The sequence below is a fragment of the Lynx canadensis genome, chromosome B2 (genome assembly GCF_007474595.2).
Source record: "Lynx canadensis isolate LIC74 chromosome B2, mLynCan4.pri.v2, whole genome shotgun sequence".
Lineage (NCBI taxonomy): Eukaryota > Metazoa > Chordata > Mammalia > Carnivora > Felidae > Lynx > Lynx canadensis.
Genome location: NC_044307.1, coordinates 106064067 through 106086849, shown reverse-complemented (window position 1 = coordinate 106086849; position 22783 = coordinate 106064067). Strand labels below are relative to the sequence as shown.

General features: G+C 38.3%; 1 protein-coding gene across 3 annotated transcripts; it reads left to right on the top strand.

Moving 5' to 3' along the window:
* The first annotated feature begins 583 nt into the window (after nt 1-583).
* GPRC6A (G protein-coupled receptor class C group 6 member A) lies at nt 584-21376 on the top strand. 3 transcript variants are annotated; one of them, XM_030314601.1, is made up of 6 exons: nt 584-777; nt 4449-4752; nt 7062-7373; nt 14490-14702; nt 17592-17715; nt 20262-21376. In XM_030314601.1, the coding sequence occupies exons 1-6, from the start codon at nt 584-586 to the stop codon at nt 21374-21376; spliced, it is 2262 nt and encodes a 753-aa protein (XP_030170461.1). The 3 variants fall into 3 exon arrangements, with proteins under 3 accessions (XP_030170461.1, XP_030170459.1, XP_030170460.1); XM_030314599.1 differs by having other exon boundaries at nt 7062-7898; XM_030314600.1 differs by lacking the exon at nt 14490-14702 and having other exon boundaries at nt 7062-7898.
* Nucleotides 21377-22783: the final 1407 nt, after the last annotated feature.

Here is a 22783-nt window from a genome sequence, read left to right as displayed (position 1 = left end):
TTTTAGTTTTGACCATTACCACCAAAACTATTTCCAACACATGTAACCTGGAAGTGCTAAATACCTAAAACTAACTGAATTTCATTTTTTAAAAATAGAGATTTTCTGGAAAAATAAACAGTTTATAAACTACGCTGAAGCTTTTGTGCCTTGAATGTGATACCTTTGGAAATGTAAAACTGTCCATTCCTGAAGGGGGAACACTTTCCCTTACTGCTGCCTCTTGAAGATTCTATATTCTACTTCAGAAGAAATGCCAACATGACCCAAAGCCCTTGACATACCAGTGAAGCAAAAGAGTGCTATCCCAGCGAGGACCTGTGTTTCTAATTCTATAATGTTTTTCCTAGCGTTGCTGCTAGCATACATCTCCAACAATGGAGTGTTAGACTCTGATATGTTCTTCTTGGTGAAGAACTGTTTTGACTATCATCAAGCATCTGAAAACTGAATGTTTCCGGCCTTTGACACTGCCCTATACCTTACATGGTGTTTACAGGTGAAATAGGAACCATGTTGTTGGCACTCTGTGAGCTTAATGATTCCTAAGAACTCACATGAACTGAGCAAATGAGAGAGAAGCATGGCACTATTGATTACACTGATTACCTGTTTTGTGATTCCTCTTGCTACTTCCCAGACTTGCCAGACCCCTGACGACTTCGTGGCTGCCACTTCTCCAGGGCATGTCATAATTGGAGGTTTATTCGCCATTCATGAAAAAATGCTGTCCTCAGAAGACTATCCCAGACGACCAGAAATCCAGAAGTGTGTTGGGTGAGTAAAGCCTCAAAGAACACATTTAAATTTCAAGATTACACTATGAGATTAGGGCATGTAAACATTTACTTGTATTAACATTTAAATTATTTTAATAAAATGTACACTAATATATTTTTAAGTTACATATAGTCATGCGATCCTTCCTTAAAAGAGAAATATATCAGCACTATATGTATAGTCGACCTCCAAGTGCAGAGGCAATGAATGCTTTCCATTAATATATCTATTTGGATTTTGCCTTAAAAAACTCCCTGAAGGCACTTGAGAAAACCATCTGGAGACACTGTAGCCTGTCCACTGCAAGCATACAGAGCACATTTATATTTATATTATTATAAATAATGTTTATAAACATATTACAAACATATTATAAATATATGTATGTTTATTATATATTAAAATTATATTAGTATTATATGATTATATAATATTAATATTATAATGTAATATAATTATATATTAACATTATATTATATAATTATATTATAATATAAATATATTAAAATTAATATATATTAATTTACATTACATTATTTCTATTATGTATTACTTATGTTTATATCATCTACAATATGCATTTTGTTTTAAACATACATCTATTATTTATTTAGTTCTTTGTTTAAAATAGGCTACATTTAAAATCTCTCTACACCAGCATTTTTGTCAGTGCTGCATTCATTTCATTCTTGAAATAATCTAATTCTCTTATGATAAATTGGGATCCTACTTCAACTTAATGTTCCTTCTTCTTTGATGAACACTTTCGGCTGAAAGCTTGGCTATAAAAAAGACATGTGTCACAGTGTACTAGGGAAAAGTAAAGCTGGGCAGAGGATGTTACAAATGGATTTTCTTTAAGGACAGCAGGATATTTGAATTCTAACTTCAGTCTGGGGACAAACTCATTTTGTAGACTTGGGCAAATCACTTAAATTCTTTGAGTCACAGTTTCCAATTTTCTCTTTTGTAAAATAAGTTCCCGGATAACTTCTAGGGACATGGGCAGCATCAGCTTCTGTTGCTATGGCAATCTGATCAACATGCTTTTTTCCAACTCTGAAATCTTACTTCTATCTTGATGTTCTTGTATGTAAATTTAACCTCCTTTCCCACTCCCCCCCTCCTTTTTTCTTTCTTTATCAGAACATATTTACCAAGTGCTCTAAGAATGCTGTCAGATAAAATGTGGTCCCACATCACACTAAGATTCCTTCCTGGCATTCTCCCTAGAAGTTGGGCACTTTGAGCTACTGTTTCCTTAAATGTTGATTATCAGGAATACCAGTGAACACCTCAAAATAATTAATGAAGATGCTCAGAGCACTAAATCGGTACTCAAAAAATGACTGCAGACCTGCAATTATAGGCTAACAATTAAGGATAAAAACTACTAAAAAAAATCATTGATCTAGTAAGAAAATATATTCTGAAAAAAAATTACTGAATTGAATATCTTTTCACCTTATTGACAATCCCTGAAAGAAACAGTATTCATTTAGCATCAAACAGCTCTATACATATATATTTTTTAAAATATTTATTTATTGATTTATTTGTTTGTTTATTTATTTATTTTGAGGGGGGAGGGGGGTTGTGGGGAGCAGAGAGAGAGGGAGACAGAGAATCCCAAGCAGGCTCCACACTGTCAGAGCAGAGACTGACAAGGGCTCGATCTCATGAACTGTGAGATCATGACCAGAGTTGAAATCAGTAGTTAGACGTTTAACCAACTGAGCCACCTAGGTGCCCCAAACAGCTATATATTAAGTGCCTACATTAATGAGGCCCTATTCTAGGTGTTGGGATATTGAAGTGAATACACCAAAGAAGTTTAGACTTTCATGGAGCTAGCATGTGGGGACCCTGCAATCTTATACATATTGTCATACAATTCATTATTTTACCTTTTCTCTCTTTTTTGCTTCTTTTTTCAAATTAAAAACTTAATGCTGATTTGCCACACTTTGCTTTTAGATAGTCTACAATAACAAATAGTATCATTCAAATACTTTATCGTAACTCAGTGAATTAAAAGAAAAGTTAAAAATATCAAAACCCTGAACAATAATATTGTCCTCTATGAATGGATAAAGAAGACATGGTATATAAACATGTATATATACATATGTGTGGAATATTTTTCATCTATAAAAAAGGAATAAAATCTTGCCATTTGCAACAGCATGGATGAGTCTAGGGACTATAATGCTAAGTGAAGTATATCAGTCAGAGAAAGACAAATACTGTAGGATTTCACTCATTTAAGAAACAAAACAAACAAGGGATGCCTGTGTGTCTCAGTCGGTTAAGCATTTGACTCTTGGTAATGGCTCAAGTCATGATCTTCTAGTGGTGAAATTGAGCCCCCTGTCCAGCTCCATGCTGAGGGTGGAGCCTGCTTGGGATTCTCTTTCTCCCTCGCTCTCTGACCCTCCCCTGCTCATGTGAGAGCACATTCTCTCTCTCAAAATAAATAAATAAACTTAAAAAAAAGGAAACAAAACAAATGAACAAAAGAAAAATAGAGACAAACCAAAATATAGACTCAACTATAGAGAACAAACTAATGACTATCAGAGGGAAGGTAGGTTGGAAGATAGTTGAATAAGTTGAAAGAATTAAGCATACACTTATCTTTTTTTGAGAGAGAGAGAGAGAGAGAGAGAGAGAGAGAGAGAGAGAGAGAAAGTGTGTGTAAGAGTAGGGGAGGGGCAGAGAGAGAGGGAGAGAGAGAATCCCAAGCAGGCTCCACACGGTCAGTGCAGAGTCCTACATGGGGTTTGATCCCATGAACCATGAGATCATGACCTGAGATGAGATCAAGAGTTTGACTCTTAACAAACTGAGCCACCCAAGTGCCCCAAGAGCACATTTATTTTGATGAGCTGACTAATGTATAGAATTGTTGAATCACTACATTGTACACCTGAAACTAATATAACACTGTATGTTAACTATACTGGAATTAAAATAAAATAATAATAATAATATTGTCCTTTAATCATTAAAAAATTGAATCTTTATATTAGATACTGTTTGTAACCTTTTGTATACAGTGGTGGATGACATAAACTTAACAGCAAAGCAGTAATCAAGCAACTCAGTCCTCTGAAGTAATCACAAATCAAGAAGTCAACTGGGAAAACCCACTGTAAGAGTAAATGGCTATATTTCAGAACTTAAATAGTGCATTTATCTAGGAGAAAGCTACTGAGCTTATACAGTCTATTTTATATATAATTCTGAAGGTCTTATTAAACTGGTTTCCAATCACAACAGATTATATTAAAAAAAGACAGTGGGCTAGTGAGTCTAAGGAGCAGATACTTGGACGGTGATAAAATGGTGACATCTAACTACAAAAAGGAGCAAAAATCAGACATATCTCCATACTGCAGAATACTAAACTGAGTATTCAAATGATCCCCAAATTAATCAGAAACAAGTTAAATTCTATTCCACAGACTCCATTTGAGAAACTATATACCATTTAGAAAAGTTTCCATCAAGAACTCTTTTAAAATAAAATTTAGGCCCTTTAAGAATTGAGCCTCACTGATCCAGAAATTGTCTATTATAAGGCAGAGATGTGAATCAAATGAGTTACCATCATGTCTAGAGAAGAATTCTATTCTGATTGCTTTAAAAAATTTGTTTCTCAACAGGTTTGAAATATCAATTTTTCTTCAAACTCTTGCCATGATTCACAGCATTGAGATGATCAATAATTCAACACTATTATCTGGAATCAAACTGGGGTATGAAATCTATGACACTTGTACAGAAGTCACAGTGGCAATGGCAGCTGCTCTGAGGTTTCTTTCTAAGTTCAACAGCTCCAGAGAAATCATGGAGTTTAAATGTGACTATTCCAGCTACATGCCAAGGGTTAAGGCTGTCATAGGTGCTGGCTACTCAGAAATAACCATGGCTGTCTCCAGGATGTTGAATTTACAGCTTATGCCACAGGTGGGTTTTGTTTTATCCCTGGTTGGTTTTGATCCTATTCCTTATTATGAGGGGATCAGGGTAACCCAGGAAACTATCTGGGGAGTTGCTCTTACTTTAACCTTCTCTTTCTTCAGTTAAAGAAAGGTATGTGCCCTATTATGGATAGTATAGTGGATAGAGCACTAAGGGACTATAGTCGCCCCTCCACCTGCCAAGTGTAGTTTCTGATAGTTTTCAGTGAGATTCGGATAAGATGGAAATCTCTGAGGGCCTCAGCTGCCTTGTTTCTGAAATAACACCAGTTGGGTGCTATGAGGAGACTGAGAAGTAAAGGGACATGGAGGTCAGGGAAGACTTCCTGAAACTTGAATGAGAAAGGACAGCCAAGGGAAGACAAGGAGGGCAGGACAATATCTATGCTGGGAAAGCAGTAAGTCCAAAGTTGAAATGTCCAAAGAATAACAAAAGATCAGATCTATCAGTTGTATAGAAAGGAGTGCAGTAAGAAGTGCATTTGCAGAGATAAGCAAGGGCTGGTCATTCAGCATCTTGTAAGCTGTAGTAGGATTTGCATTTTCTTCTGAGTATGGTGGGAAGCTTTTAGCAGAGACTATGGAACTACATATGTCCTTGTAATGCAAGCCAATAAATAATCAAGAAGTAAGCAAAAAGCCCTCTGAAAGCCCTTCACCAAGGTCCTGCATATTACTCAGAGTCAAGCAAGTCGCCTTGGCTTTCACTCTCAATACATTGCTCTGTAACTCACTAGGTCACTGCTTTCTAGGCTCAAGGAAGATTAGAAGCCAACAGTTAGAAAGCAAAAATAATTACAATCAGATTATCAGGAAATGGCCATCTGATAGAAGTGAACAGATAGAAAAATATAAATCATATGTTAAATGTGCATAAGAATTTAAAATATATAACTTTCTGGAGTTAGAGTAAATAAGATCTTGTATCCATGAAAGACTCTGAGAGTTCCATTATATAGCCTAGTAAAGTTGATAAAAAAAAATTTATATCCATAATGAAAAAAAAACCAGAATTATTCCCCTAAATATCTCAGAGATAAGGCTTTGGCTCAAATTGTCTAGACTATGTATAATGCTATGAGAAAAGTACATTATTTTTAACAATGATTATTTCATATAAAAAGGTAATTTCCATGACAGACAACACAAAAGGAAACGGGGCCCACTGCAGGGGACACTGATTTTACAGAAACCCAGGTCTCAAAATACAGATGAGCACAGCAATGCCAGGTACAAAATGGAGGCCAGCATAGCAATGTCAGGAAACTAAAGTTTAGTTACTGTCCGCTGTGTGCTAATAACCATTTCAATTTTCTCCTTTAATCTTCACAAGAATCCTATCATTTCACACGTAAAGAAGTATTAACTAACTTCCCTAAATTTATTGAAGTCAGAATTCTGACAGTTTGTCTGACTCTAAAGCCTACTGACTTTCCATCATACCAGGTGGCTGCTATAAGTAATAGAAAAAAAAAAAGACTCAGCAAGTGACACAGTGCATTTGCAGCTGTGGCAGGTAGTAATTCTCCCTAGAATAAAATCACCAGAACTGTAAATCAAGCAAAACTCTGTACACATTAGGTAGGTATCTCAAAATGCTATTTGTTTGAGTAGATCAGAGGTCAGAAAACTATAGCATGTAGATAAAATGTGGCTCTTGAGCTATCAAGAAGGATGTTTACATTTTTTTGAAAGGTTGTAACAAAAAAAGATATGACAGAGACCATATGTGACCAACGAAGCTTAAAATACTTTACACCTGGTCCTTTGCAGAAAAAAGTGTGCTGACCCCTAGACTAGACGATTATTTGGCTGGTTGACTTATTTCACCTAGAATAAAAATCACCAAAGTTGTCAATTAGACAAAATGTTGAACATACTGGGTGTCCTAAAAATGCATTCTGTTTATTTGACTAGCTGCATTTTTTCTATATTTATCTCTAAGTATTTAAATAATATCCACTATTGGCCTTGGCCTGAGATATAAGATAGATATAGATGGATACAGAAGTGTAGATGGAAGCATAAGATAGAGCCTGAACCTTCAGAGAGCTTGTACTACACACAATAGAAATGACTGAAGAGCGATGACTCTAAAGAGTTGGCACACAATTACTAAATGTCATGATTTACACTGTTTCTAAAGCAGAAGTTCATTGAAGGGGAAGAATATAAAAGACCAGAGAATTTAGGAAAAGATTACAGAAATTCACAGAAATGAGAGGGGAACACCCAGTATGAACAGCCACGTGGAGTTCATCAGCACCATAACTAAAAGATTCTGTCAATTTCCAGGTGAGTTATGAATCAACTGCAGAAATCCTAAGTGACAAAATTCGCTTTCCTTCATTTTTACGGACCGTGCCCAGTGACTTCTATCAAACTAAAGCAATGGCCCACCTGATTGAGAAGTCTGGATGGAACTGGATTGGCATCATAGCCACAGATGATGACTATGGACGAATGGCCCTCAACACTTTTGCAGTTCAGACCACAGCAAATAATGTGTGCATAGCTTTCAAAGAAGTTCTCCCAGCCTTCCTCTCAGATAATACCATCGAAGTCAGGATCAATGAGACACTTGAGAAAATCATAGCAGAAGCCCAGGTTAATGTCATTGTGGTATTCCTGAGGCAATTCCATGTTTTCAATCTCTTCAGTAAAGCTCTAGAAAGGAATATAAATAAGATATGGATTGCCAGTGATAACTGGTCAACGGCCACCAAGATTACAACCATTCCTAATGTTAAAAGGATTGGCAAAGTTGTAGGGTTTACCTTTAGAAGAGGGAATATGTCTTCCTTCCATTCCTTTCTTCAAAAGCTGCATATATTTCCCAGTGATAATAACAAGGTCTTAAATGAATATGCCACACTCTTGTCTGCTTGTGCATATGTCAAGGACAGTGATTTGAGTCAGTGCATTTCCAACCATTCTCAGGGGACTTTGGCCTACAAGGTTAACAAGGATATAGAAAGGAACTTCTCCCTGAGAAATGATTTCCTGTGGGATTACACTGAGCCAGGCCTTGTTCACAGTATCCAGCTTGCAGTACTTGCTCTTGGTTATGCCATTCGGGATCTCTGCCAAGCTCGCGACTGTCAGAACCCCAACGCCTTTCAACCATGGGAGGTACTGACTCATACATTCAAGAAAATTCCCCTACCATCCTTCCTTTCCTTGCTTCAGTTTTCAAGTATTTATATTAACTGTCTCAATCGTATTCCTTTTGAAGGTAGATACATTAAGTGTTCAAATAACATGCATTTCTCTCATTAGCTCTTTGTTCTTGAGGATAATAGAGTTGTTATTTTACCTTCACTACTCTGACCCACTAAAGTAGTGCTCTTTTATTTTCCAAGAAGATCCAGTTGGCAGTATTATTTTTTGTGAGTATATGGATTTGTATCTGATCTTGTAGTTTTTCAGTGCTTCATATGAATTATCTCTTTTAGTGCTCTTGACAAACACAAGACCAGGCATGTTTAACGGTCATTTTTATTATCACTAAATATTATCAGTTGAAAAACTAAAACTAGAAACACTAGAAATATTACTCTTGTCTGGATCTTCTGCCTCCGTGCCCTCTGTTTTCCATGGGATTTTGTTGGTTTATAGTTGGTTTTTGTTGGTTTAAAGCCTCCAGTTATGACTTTTACTTAGAACAACCTCCTTAGGACTCCAGTCTTTTCAAATGAACATTGTTAGATAAATCATAACAATTCTTATGATATCTCCAGTGGAAATGAACCACTAATTGTTGGTAAAAGACATCTTTTCATTTCTTCTCTTTGATTAGTTTGTAGAAACTCAAATTAAACTTAATGTGGCTCTTTTTAGTAAAATTTTCCATTGTGTTTTTTAAATGCCGATAAACAAGACATTTGAAAGCAAATTGTTGCCTTATATGATGATAAATTTTACTCATTAAAAACAGATTTCTCAATACTGTGTACCCAAAGCCAAACTTGTCTGTTTTGATGCAGAATCATGTCCCAAAAATATTATTATAAATGTGTAAGGGAAAAGAAGGTGAAAGGAAGTAAGACTCAAGTGTTACCATATACGTGAGTATGCAGGGCAGACTATTTCTACTTTTGTCATTTTTACTTTAAACAGTCCCAAACACAAGCTCCAAGGTCTAAGGTCATCCACTTACATTTGGGTGGATCATGTGATGGTATAGGGTGTTTTAAATTTCTCATTTTAAAACCAGTTTTGATCTTGTAAATGCAAGGCAAAAAAACTAATAAGGAGGTAAGACTAGAGATTAGGATTTTTTAAGTTAAAACTATCTAAAATATATATATCTATGCCTAGCTATTTTAAGATGTCTGTTTGAAAGCATACTCTTTGTAATATAAAACTTAAATCAGGGATTGATAAAAACTACAAATGAAGTGGACCACAATAATGAAACCACTACATGAAATTTTAAGAATGAGAGGTTGAGAAAGAGTAATAGAAATTAGACAATCCTAGAGGCAGGATAAAGGGGAGGAGACATAAGGAGTCTCTAAGGAAGGATAGATAAAAATAGCAAGGACTATTTATCCACTAAAGATCTGGGAAAGTATTTTAAATCAGGAATGAATCTCAAACATTCTGAGGAAAAGACTTGGGAAAGTATAATCTAAGCAGAGTCTTCTAAAATGTTTTGTTTAAACAGTAGGAGCCTGGGGTTATTCTTTATTCCCTCTGGGAGCCTGGTTACCTAGAAACAAACAGGAAATAGACTGGAAAGGAAGAACATGTGAGTGACTTGCTCTTTTGATCACAACATGAGTGAACCACATCTGTGCCAGATTCAGTAGGACAAACAATGCAAATAATTTTTATGAAGAAATCTCCATAGACTTCAAATTTAAAAGATCAGCAGTATCTAGGGTCACTAATCAAAGATACATTCCTAAAGATTATTTTGTCCCCTGGTAAGATTCACTAATATCTAAACATTACTTTCTAGATAATTTTATATTCAAATAACTTTAAAGGAGTTTTTCCCAATATTTGGGGACAGTTCTTACTTTGGCTCCACATTTGGTGACACCTATGAGAAGTATTCAGGAAAAGCACAGTCAGGATTGTTTTACTTCAATACAGTTTTGATGTTTCTCAGATGTGCATGAGGATACCACCTCCTTGTTGTAAACAGTGATTTTGGGTTTTTGTTTGTTTGTTTTCCTTTACTTATGATGATATAGAAAGTAGTAAGTGATGCATGTGAGATGACAGACTTATAGTCAAACTTCCCATGTGTACATATATTTAGCAAACATTTATTGGATGTCGCAATGCTCTAGTCCAATGTTGAGTGTTGAAAATATTAGGGAAAACAAGACAATTCTCTTCCTGAAGGAGTCATCTGTCCACTGGTGTGTACAATCAACCAATTAAGGAGTTGATTACAATGCAGAATGATGCATTACTATGTTTCATAGAGACACAAAATGGCAGCGAAGCACTTAACTGAGGCAACCAATCCAGTATTAGCAATTCAGAAAACATTCTCCAAAGACCATACGTCTCTGGAGAATATGATGGATGGGTAGGAGTTAGGACACAAATGCTCCAGCAAGATCTGAGAAGGGAGGGTAAGTATGGCATCTTCAGGGGTAAGTAAATAGTGTCACAGAATTGGAGTTTCTCGTGGAAACTACAGGTAAATGAAAGTAGAGGAAGGATCCAACATCAGGGTCTAATGAATCAGAGCATCTCAAAGTTTGATTTGCAGTTGAATGGCCTGGGAATCTCATATCATGTATCTGCTAATTCTGTGGGGGGATACCTGAGAGTCTGCACTTCTAACAGTCTCTCAGGTGATGTTGACACTGCTAGTCCAGGGACCATCGTTTCAATAGAAAGGCTGCAAACTATGTTTAAAGGTTTGGACTTGATAGAGCAAAGCGAGCCAATTAAATCTATTTTGAGACAGGACAGTGTTCTGATCTGCTTTTCACTGCAGAAGTAGCATTTCATTTCCACTGTGGTGTGCACTGCTCAGAGGGACACAAGCCTAGAGGCAGAAGGATCAATTTGGTAATCCAGTCACAAAATAAGGATGGCTTACACTCCAGGTATAAGTACTACAAGCACTGTGTGTGACAGTGAGGATGGAGATGCATACATGGTTGTGTAAGAGGACGAATGAAGAGCATCTGTAGATAGACTGGGTGTAAAAGATGCAAAGAGAAGCAAAGATGCTGCAAGTGATTCCACATTTGGACATTTGATGACTTTGTTGAGAAGGAAACATAAAAATGTGGAGGTTTGGTGGGGAGGAGAAGTATTAAGGATTCTGTTTTGGAGATGTTGAATTCGAAGAACTTATGAGACATTCAGGTGTAGCAATGGAAGAAATGTGTGCTGAGAAGAGAGTGATTTTGAAGTGATAAGGAAAATAATAACTAACAATTTTTGAGGGCGACTATACCAGGCATTGACATATATGATCTCTAACCTCTATAATATTCTGGTAGGTCCACAGGTTTGTGTTTCTTACACTCCATCTTTTTTAAAAAAAAATTTTTTAACGTTTATTCATTTTTGAGACAGAGAGAGACAGAGCATGAATGGGGGAAGGTCAGAGAGAGAGGGAGACACAGAATCTGAAACAGGCTCCAGGCTCTGAGCTGTCAGCACAGAGCCCGACACGGGGCTCGAACTCACGGACTGCAAGATCACGACCTGAGCAGAAGTCGGCCGCTTAACCGACTGAGCCACCCAGGCACCCCTCTTACACTCCATCTTAAAGAAGTGGCAAGAGGAAATGTTACCAGTGATGGAGACTTGTGGCAGTTTAGAGACGGACGGGGCCTCCACAATGAGGGTCTGGCCCACGGTCCCCCACACAGTTAGCAGTGAGACTATCCCAGCCTTAGCCCAGGGTGCTTTCTGCTACGGTACAGAAAATTTCACAGAAGAAAAAGACATGGGTTGGGCACCAGACAGGGATGCAAGGCTGCTTCCTCTGCTCTCTCTAATTCATCCACAAGCACAGCTTTCTTAGGAAGATGTGGACGTTGCAGCAGTCAGGGAAATGAAAAACAGCATTACCAACAACAGCTTAGTTGGTGTGGCCCCCTGGCTTTGTGTTCTCAAAAACAGGTCATTGCCATACACAGCATGAGTTATATAATCATGGAAACGCAAATCTTACTGTTTAATGGTGTCAATTTATAGCGACTTTCAGAGTCTCCATGGAAAATAAATAAATAAGTGCTGGAAAAAGCCTTTAAGAGCTTAGTAACCAGAGCACTAATGTTCAAAACTTACCTTAATCCAGAGCAAACGTTCTGTTTTAATTAACAGGTAACGAATGCACTGTTTTGTTTGCCTCCACCCTCTCTCCTGTGAGAACAAGCATAGTTATGTTGGCTTAGGTACTTCATACACCGTTATCGCTATTTACAGAATGTATATGTGCCAGAAAACCTAATTAAGTGCAGGAAAAAACAAGTAGAAATTATAGTTCAAACTCAAAAGAGGAAAAGGATATGCTTCCTAAAGAACCGAGTTACTGGGGTTTATGTGTGTATTGCTTAAGGAGGGAACAGAAAAAAAAAATCAACACACAGGTGGAGGTGGAAACACTGTCACAGTGGGTCCTTACTTCCTCTTCTATTTTTGTTCCCTTCATATTTTTTCTTCCAGGCAATTGCTAGAAAAAGCTTTTGTTGGTTAATTCCACCATGTTAAATCTGATATCCTGCTTCTTTAAGTCTATTTATTTTGAGACACAGAGAGAGTGGAGGAGGGGCAGAGAGAGAGGAAGAGAGAGAATCCCAAGCAGGCTCTGCACTGTCAGCTCAGAGCCCAGTACCGGGCTGGAACTCACGAACTGTGAGATCATGACCTGAGCCGAAACCAAGAGGCAGATGCTTAGTTGACTGAGCCACCCAGGTGCCCCTGATATCCTGTTTCTTTAAAGTAATACTAACTATTTTACATTCATTAAGAGAACTAAGAAATCTGCGGAAACATATAATAAAATTAATACATATACTCATATATTTTACTAACGTGACATTTGGTCACTGACCTGCCTATCGTGACTAATATATTTACCTTAAAATATAGCTTGATTTTCTTATAGTCTATTGACCAAAACAAAAATTGAAGGAAAGAAACATTCATAAAAGATGAACTGATAAGGAATAGAAGAATAATTCTATTCGAATAGAATAATTTCTGCCTCGTTCCAGATTTTGCACTCAACAAGAACCACATAACATCATAGACTTAGGTAAGTAGGCCCAGTGTGTCCAGAAAGGGTATTTACTTAGCCGTGATTATATATCAAGTTAATGGCGGAGCAGTGTTTTTCTCTCTCCCAGAACAGCGATCTTCCTCTGCAGCACAATCTCAATACAGCTGCCTCATTTGTCAGTAAAACATTTCCTGTCCTAGCTGTTTTACATACAAGTTCTCATGTACGAACTCGGTAACAAGACAAGTAATTTTTCATTGCATTTCTTTCCTCTGAAATTAAAAAAAAATCATTTTGTGAATTACATTGGAAAGGTCACTTTATACTCAATCGCTGAAACAGATTTGAAAACCACTGAAGATAATAATATCCGTACCTCCAACCAAATGAGTAACAAAGGATGTATTTAGAATGCAGGTACTGGCAGTACCTTATACCCCGAGCTAAACCTCTCTGGTGGGAGATGTCCTGAGAACAGGGTGCTGTTGTCACTGGACTGTCCCATGTTTGTATGTCTGTCCCCTTAGCCTTCATTTTGCGGATGGTGAGCATAACACCTACTGGTTTGGATTACCCACTCAGGCTTGGCCAAGGATCCAACTGTGACTAGAAGGAAAGAATGAATTTTCCTGCCTCCGGTAGCTCCAGATGACACATCGATAACTGCTTTTGAGTCAGATGGAAAATACAATATGGAGGACTTGAATTAAAATATTGTTAGGTGCAATGGAAAGACCTGAAAGTCAAAATGTGTGTCCTCAGATTAAGTCCACTCACCTCTTTGCTGATGGTGCTCACCTAAGAAAGGAGGAAGATGATCTCTGTTCACTTGTTTCATTGAGTTGTTATGGAGAAGAAGGATATCACACTTCTGAGTATTATCAAGTAATATATGAACATCAGGTGACATAATTAATAGACTCAAAATATTTTTATTTATTTGCACAATGTCCTTATTAGCTAACTAATAGTGTTAACAGATATTAATATACCCTTTACTAATCTTAATCTGTCCCCAATACTGGGATAAACTCCTTATATGCTTAATTACATATAATCCTTACAATAACCCTATAAGGTAGGTTTCATTTACTTCATTTTACAGATGGGGAACCTGGACCTAGAGAGAAATTTAAGTGTCAAGACCACATCACTAATGAGATATAGAACCTGTATTAGAGCCCAGGCAACTGCCCCAGAGGACCTATCCTGAAATTGTGCAACGTGAAAAAATGAAGATCCTCATATTCCAATTTTATAGGCTAGAGAAGCTACTCTCCATAAACATTAACTTGCTTTCTCAGATTCACAGAACAAGACTTTGGCAGAAATAAGGCTAGAATTGTCAAATTGTTGCCAGATAGTTAAGAACCTTCTCAACTAGTTACCATACTCACTGATCCAGAATGTCCTTTTTCTACTTTTAAGTGATATTCCATATAAGGCAGTGTTATAATTGGGATATAATGGATGCATATTTCTATTCATGTTTGTTTCTATTTTCTATTTTATAGTTACTTGATGCACTAAAAAATGTGACATTCACTGATGAAGGGAATTCATTTCATTTTGATGCTCATGGGGATATGAATACTGGATATGATGTTGTGCTCTGGAAGGAGATTGATGGTCACCTGACTATCACCAAGATAGCACAATATGATCTGAAGAATGATGTCTTCGTCATCACAGACCAAGAAACAAAAAATGAGTTCAGAAATCTTAAGGTAATTTTGCGGTAGGCTGCTTATAGCATTCAAATCAAATTACTACCTCAATTGCAAAAGTCCTTGACCCCACCAGGACCTCCAGTGATCCTACTGCCTGTTTACTGTCCCCATCTTCCCTCCTTAAATGCTATGGTCAACTTGTGTGTCACCCCTTGTACATGCTCTATCATACTCATTTGACTAGAGCATAATGCTGGTTAAACTCAACTCTTTGCCTAATCAGTAGAGCCCCCATGTAGCTGAACTTGAACTTGGCAAAACAAAAACAAAGCCAAAAGCACCTTGTTGACTGTTCTCACTTCAAAGTCATGATCTCTAACTTCCAGTGGGCCCTTAGCACTGTTGGGCAATCAGACTATTACCTTACTTATTCCATTACTTCACCTACCTTCCTAGATAGCTATTTCATAATTTTTATTCCCTTTTCTGATCCAACACATCTTCCCCATCTTCACTTTTAGGTGACTTTTCTTCCTATGTCACTAACAAAAGTGAAACACTCAGAAGAGAACAGCAGTGTTCCCCTGCCACCACATCTGTCTTCCATCCAGCACTATGGATGGGCTGTCTGCTCCTGGCCAAGGTCAGCTCCTCCCTTGATCTCTGGATCCCAACTCTTTACCACTTACTCTGTGATACTGCTCTGGCAATTCTCCACTCTCTCCCACATCCTCAAGTATTTTCTCTTCTCCATTATCTACATAGTGATATAAATATGCTGTTATTCCTTCCGTGTTCCAAAAAAAGAACAAAACTCCATTGATCCTCCACTTCTCCTTCTATGCACTGCCCATTCCTCTATTTCTCTTGACACCAAAACTCCTTGAGAAATTTAGATACATTCACTGGCCCCAATTTCTCTCTTCCCATAATTCTTTTGAACTCTTTCCAATCCATCAAAATTCTTTCTATCTAGTTCACCAATGTTAACAAATCCAAAAATCATCTCACTAATTATTAGTAATTAATTATTCTCCTCTCTGTAAAATGCTCTTTATTGTTCCCACAACACCACAGTCCCTTGATTTTCTTCCTCTGTCTCTGGCCACTATTTCTTAGTCTCCTTTGCTGGCTCCTTATCATTCCAGCTGCCTATAAATATTGGCTTACCCAGAGCTCAGAACTGCTCCTCTCCTGGGTCTACACTTTGCCTTAGTGATCTCATCCAGGCTCATGATTTAAATAATGTCATTCATTAATAGAGAAGGCAGATGACTCCCAGCTTTTTATCTTCTGAAGTTCAATCCTAATAAATATACAACTGTGCAACTGACATCTCTACCTTGGAGTCTAATAGTCATCTTGACTGATTACCTCCAAAACTCAGCTCCCAAACCTACCCTCATCTCAATAAATGGCAATTTCCTTTTAGTTGTTCGTGGAAAAACCTGGTGGAATCCTTGTCATGCTTCATATCCAATCTAAGTTTCACTTTCAAAATGGGCCTAGAATCTTACCACCTTTTGTTCTCTACTCCACTGCTACTACTCCAGTCCAAGCTACAATCACCTGTCACCCAGAATAAGACAGTAGTCTTCTAACTGCTCTCTGTTTCCACTCTTACTCACTGTGGTCTATTCTTAAAGCAGCAGACAGAGCAATCCTATAAACTATAATACTCTACTCAAAACACTCCCATACATCCTGTTTCTTTTAGGGTAAAAGCCAATATCTTTAAAAACCTTACATGACCTGCCACCAGGACCTACCTGACCTCATCTCCTATTACCTTCCCCTCCCCCTTGCCTCTTCTTCCAACCCCACAAGATTTCTTGCTCTTCCATATGTACCTTCCTTTCTCCTAGCTCAAGTCCAAAACATCAGATACTCCCAAATCTTTTGCTATCCCAAAGTTATTAATACCAGACTTTAGAATGTCTTTCCTGTATCTTATGATAAGGGAAGAGAATATTTCTCCTTTACCCCCAGTGATGTCCTGCCTACTGACAACCCAGATCAGGAATAACTGTGTTGAGAAGAAGAAAACCACCATTGTGGACTCAGGGGTACTGAATCTTGGCTACTTTTTCTTTCCCAGCCAGATCATTTTCATCTCCCAGAGAAAAGACCAGTTAGCTTAGTCATTGGATTGTGTTCCTGGCTCAGAAATAGCTATTAAGAGAATCTAGAGAAAGCTTCATTTACCCATTCTGCTTTGGTATCTTGAAAGGTAAGACAGTAACAGATTTACTTCACAAGTTATGCATGAGAAAGGGACTGTGAATGGAAAAAAAAAAGCATAGCTGAAGTACAAAGAATTATTAGTTAAATTGGAAACTGAGCGCTCAGTAAAATTAGGATGCTACATATGATTTACATTGTGACATGCCTAATTATAACCTAAAATATTATTTATATATCTAGGGTTACCTTTTTCACTAATACTTTAATAGCTTTAAGTTCAAAATTTCCACTCTTTTGTTTTTAAGCTTAGACTGGACAAAGTCCTTGGACAGCATGATTAATAACCTTCCTCCAAAGAATATAAAAGTGTCCATTAAGTTACTATTTTTCATATATAGTTGAACTCTTTATACAACACATGACTAGAAATTTCCAGGCCATGATTTCCTTCTTTAGTTCCATCACTACACATTTGTTCCTCTGCTAGGGACTTTCTGAAAGAGCTAATTTCCCTTATTTGCTTTCAGAAGTTATTAAGGTGACAAAAGTACTTCTTCCTAAGGCAGCTTCACTACCTGAAGTATCTTCTGCTTTTTAAACTTGTTCACATGCCTCCAGACGACAAAACAATTCTATTGTGCTTTTTAAACACGAGAGGGAGAGACCAAAATACTAGTTAGTAAATGTATCTTTAAATCAATCAAGGTTAGTTAGGAAAATAAATCTTTTAAAAATATACTTGAAATTTCTTTCACTTTGCAGCAAATTCAGTCTAAATGCTCCAAGGAGTGCAGTCCTGGGCAAATGAAGAAAACTACAAGAAGTCAACATATCTGCTGCTATGAATGTGTGAACTGTCCTGAAAATCACTACAGTAACCAGACAGGTAATTATAGTCACTACACCTTGTACAGTGAATCACCGGAAACATTTCTCCTAGGCTGACTATTTTTTTTACATGAATCCTATTTTGGCTTACATTTTCATTTAAAAAAAAAAGTATCTCATGCTCTTGCTAGATTAAATTCCAGTAAAATTTCATTTTATCTTGGAATTTGCTCTATTATATCAGCAGATGCACAACCAATACCTAATAGAGACATAAAAGTAACTTCACTTCCAAGGGAAGATGTCATCTGCTCAACTAGACTTCCTCTCTTGCATCTTTCAAAACAACGTGATTTCTCCACCAATTTTTGTCCGTTTATCCCCCACACGGACATGCCGGTCTTGTAACTGGGGCACAATAACTATAATTAAATAAGTGTTGAATTAGCTAAACTGAGCATGATAAAAACCCAGGGGTGTGCATACCCTGGAGATCTCATTATTCTTACCAAAAGGCAGCAAACAGTAAAGCCTAAAAAAAAAAAAAAAAAAAAAAAAAAAGCCTTCTGTGAGACAAGGGGATAAACTATTAACAAAGATGAGCTGCTACTAACTGATTATTTGCCTAACCTGTCTTTAACAATTTCACAAGATCAGTGCAAAATATACAAAGTAAAGAACAAGGTCAGCAGCCTCAGGGTCTTAAAAGGAGCAATCAGCAGTTTCCCTGGAGTCAAATTTTGACTTCAAAATCCATACTTTAAAAGCATCGTATTCCCTTGTTTATTGTCGCATCCCTACTCATCTATAAAAGTTGTGAACCTGAGAAGTGGAGCAGCTCTCAGATGCTTACTCTTTTTTCTCACTGACTCCAAGGGGAGAAGTATCGCAATATAAACGTTCCAATACTCTTGTTCTGTGGCTATCTCACAAAAATGCTGCTTCTCCTAACCTGAGATGGGCTCTGCTGTGCAAACAATTAGGTAATTGTGGGGGGAGAGAGATTTTCCAGGCAATGTCTACCAACTGTCTGCAGAGTGGGATAAACAAAAATGCTGGAAGAGTGTGTCGCATTTATTTCCCATAAAGACACACAGAGTTTTCAAAATACAATTTGGGCTGTCTTTTGATAACCAAGGCAAGAATAAGTGTAGAAGACTGCTTTTCCTTTGGAGGAAAAGCAAAGATTTAGGGTGATATGAAAAGACATCATCTCCTGTCTTTCTCTATGTCTCCAGCACACAGCTCTTGTAGGTAGACAAGGCCATTAAACGTTCGCCAAACAAGCGAAGAAAATGGCACACGGCAGCAGTGGCAGTTAGGGGAGGACAGAGAAGAACCGCTTTTGTAGGGAAACAGGGTTTGGAAAGAGGAAGAGGCTGGAGAGGTAATGAAGTTCATAAACAGAAACACAACCTGACTTTGAGGTTAACGAAGAAGGGAACGCAGGCCCTTTATAAAAATGAATGGGCACTGTGGAGTGTTCTCAGATGGATGCCCAGGGAGCGCCTTTTGGCAATACGGGGGACCCCACCTTTAAGGGGTGAAAATGGAGAGCAAATGCAATCACACTCCCAGGGACTCCACTCTGATATCAACTCTTCCTTCTCTGCCATCAGAATAAGCCAAAATCAGTTTTAAGCTTATCACTGCACATGTGAGTTTACTGACATGTTTACTGACAAGTTTACTGACTTCCTAGAGAAAAAAAATAAACTTTAATTTTTCATCAACTGAAGTGGTTACAATCCTGTGTTATCTCACTTTTAGAGAGCTTTTAGGGTGACCCAGCCATATTTTCTCTGCTTTTAAAAGAACTGCAGCCTTATTTATAATAGCAGTTCTCACTACATTTAGTGTCTACTATGTGTAACACTCCACACAAAGAAGTTTACATTTATTCTGGGCATCGAATGCAGCACCCCAGTGAGGCAGAGTCTTTTTTTTTTTTTTTTTTTTTTTTTTTTTCTTTTTTAAAGATTTGAAAATAGACTCAGAAAGTTCAATTCACTTAGTCAAGATTAAGGGAATTATAAGTGATAGAGAAAGGGACTTGAGATACATTTGATTCCAAAGCCCTTACTTTTTTTTTAAGTTTATTTATTTATTTTTGAGAGGGCAAGGGGCAGAGGGAGAGAGAATCCCAAGCAGGCTGTGTGCTGTCAGCTCAGAGACTGACGCGGGGCTTGATCTCATGAACCCTGAGATCATTATCTGAGCTGAAACCAAAGTTGGATGCTTAACCAACTGAGCCACCCAGGTGCCCATATTTCAAAGCCCTTTTTAACAGAGTCCCTGAACTGCCACCTATAATAGCAGGTTCATAAGAGGCTGGCATCTATCTTGAGTATATGGATTCCCTTAAGACTCACAGCCCAGCTGGGTTTTTGCTTTCTCTTCCCCTCTTTTTCTTCCCTCACCCTCACACTTTCTCTCAACTTCTTTTGGGTTCTTTTGGGTTCTGTCAACCAATGTGACAATTATCTATATCCCTTAGTAATAGTCCGCACTATTACTAAGAAGGAGTCTCATTTGTAGCATCATTGTGGACAATCAATCACCTGGCTTAAATGTTTGCAATGTAACTGAATCTCTGTCTTTTAGATATGGATCACTGCCTTTTATGTAACAACGAAACTCAGTGGGCCCCTGTAAGGAGCACAGCATGCTTTGAAAAGGAAGTGGAGTATCTCAGTTGGAATGACTCCTTGGCCATACTGCTCCTGGCCCTCTCCCTACTAGGAATCATGTTTGTTCTGGCCATTGGCATAATATTTACAAGAAACCTGAACACGCCTGTTGTGAAATCGTCCGGGGGATTGCTGGTCTGCTATGTGATCCTTCTCTGTCATTTCCTCAACTTTGCCAGCACAGGCTTTTTCATTGGAGAACCACAAGACTTCACATGTAAAACCAGGCAGACGTTTTTTGGTGTGAGCTTCACTCTCTGCATCTCCTGCATTTTGGTGAAGTCCCTGAAAATTCTGCTAGCCTTCAGCTTCGACCCCAAGTTGCAGAACTTCCTGAAGTGCCTCTATAAACCCATCCCCATCATCTTCACTTGCACAGGTATCCAGGTTGCCATTTGCACAATCTGGCTAATCTTTGCAGCACCTGCTGTGGAAGAGAATGTCTCCTTGCCCAGAGTCATTATCCTGGAATGTGAGGAGGGATCCATCCTTGCATTTGGCATCATGCTGGGCTATATTGCCATCCTGGCCTTCATTTGCTTCATATTTGCCTTCAAAGGCAGGAAACTACCCGAGAATTACAATGAAGCCAAATTCATAACATTTGGCATGCTCATTTATTTCATAGCTTGGATCACATTCGTCCCCGTCTATGCTACCACATTTGGTAAATATTTACCAGCTGTGGAGATTATCGTTATTTTAATATCGAACTATGGGATCCTGTGTTGCACATTCTTCCCCAAATGCTATGTTATTCTTTATAAGCAAGAGACTAACACAAAATCTGCCTTTCTCAAGATGATTTACAGTTACTCTTCCCACAGCGCAAGCAGCCTTGCCATGAGTCACATTTCCCTGGACTCCTCTAGCAGCAACATCACAGCGACCAATCCCAGCTCCGGTGGCAGGCCTGCAGCCTGGCAGGAAAGCAGGGATATCCGGGCACAGGCATTTGCACACACACACAGAGAAAACGCTGCAAGTTTGTCTAAAACTTGGCCTCGGAAAAGAATTTCAAGTATTTGAAGGAGTCCTTAAGAAATGGCACGCTCTGGGGCGCCTGGGTGGCTCGGTTGGTTGAGCGTCCGACTTCGGCTCAGGTCACGATCTCACGGTTCGTGAGTTCGAGCCCCGCGTCGGGCTCTGTGCTGACAGCTCAGAGCCTGGAGCCTGTTTCAGATTCTGTTTCTCCCTCTCTCTCTGCCCCTCCCCTGTTCATGCTCTGTCTCTCTCTCTGTCTCAAAAATAAATAAATGTTAAAAAAAAAATTAAAAAAAAAAAAAAGAAATGGCATGCTCTGGAATAAAATGTCTCCAGGGTCTCTGTGTTTAAAATGTGCATTTGTTTCCCAACAAATATATTCTATGTGTTTCTTCACTGCCACCGTGTTCACCAATTTTTGGTTGAACACTCCCTCTGTCCAACCACTTCTTTAACAAAGAAAATAGTATCCTCAGCCTGGAAATGCCTTCATTCCTTATCACCTCCATCTGTCTCCATCTTTATCTCCTTCTTCTTAGACACATAGTTAAAGGTCTCTTTTCTATTTGAAATTAGCCCATCATATATCATGCTCATTGTGTCCTCTATCTCCTCTTCTCAGACCTTTTCATATGGGTCCTCCTTCTGCCCTAAGCATCTTTATCTTCCCACCTCCAGGGCTCAGTTCAGTTGAACAAGGATTTGATCAGTTACCATGAGCCAGGTGACATGCTAAATACAAAAGTACAAGGAGGATCAAAGCATCATTTCTGACCTCAAGGAGTTCAAAATCCAGGAAGACAGTCACATACAGATATCATCATTTGAGTGTGGGGATTTCTATGATTGTCTTGTGCAAGGATAGTGAAGGGGGTACTTAGCCACCCTGGGGGATGATGAGAGAGCTTCAAAGAAAGCTAAATGTGGTATATGATGTTTAGGGGGAGTCTTGAAAGATGAGTAAGAGCTAATCAAAGAAAGTCAGAAAGCTGTTCTAGAAAAAGGGGGAAAGCAAGGAGCAGCAGCAGGAAGTGTGTCAAGAAGGTGTGCCAGGGGGAGTACAGTCATTTAGTATTACTAGAGAGGAGTCTTCTTTTGTATGTAGAGATTACATCATGAATGAATACCATAGACTGGAGTTATTTTTTTAAGTTTATTTATTTATTTTTAAAGAGAGAGAGAGAGAGAGAGAAGAAGAGGGACAGAGAAAGAGAAGAGAGACAGAATCTGAAGCAGGCTCCACACTGCCCATGTGGAGCCCAATGAGGGGCTTGATGTCATGAACCATGAGTTCATGACCTGAACCGAAATCAAGAGTCAAATGCTTAACCGACTGAGCCACCCAGGCATCTGTGGAGTTCTTTTGTAAGGAACTTAGGTCTTTATTTTGTGGTAAGAAAGTCATAAAAGCATCTGGCAGAAAGATGACAGGTTCAAAGTCCCATTTTAGGA

Coding starts and splice junctions, on each gene's coding strand:
- GPRC6A (XM_030314599.1), top strand. CDS start 584: ATGGCACTATTGATTACACTGATTACCTGTTTTGTGATTCCTCTTGCT. Junction 7,899..14,489: donor ACGCCTTTCAACCATGGGAG/GTACTGACTCAT, acceptor TCTATTTTATAG/TTACTTGATGCACTAAAAAA. Junction 17,716..20,261: donor TCACTACAGTAACCAGACAG/GTAATTATAGTC, acceptor TCTGTCTTTTAG/ATATGGATCACTGCCTTTTA.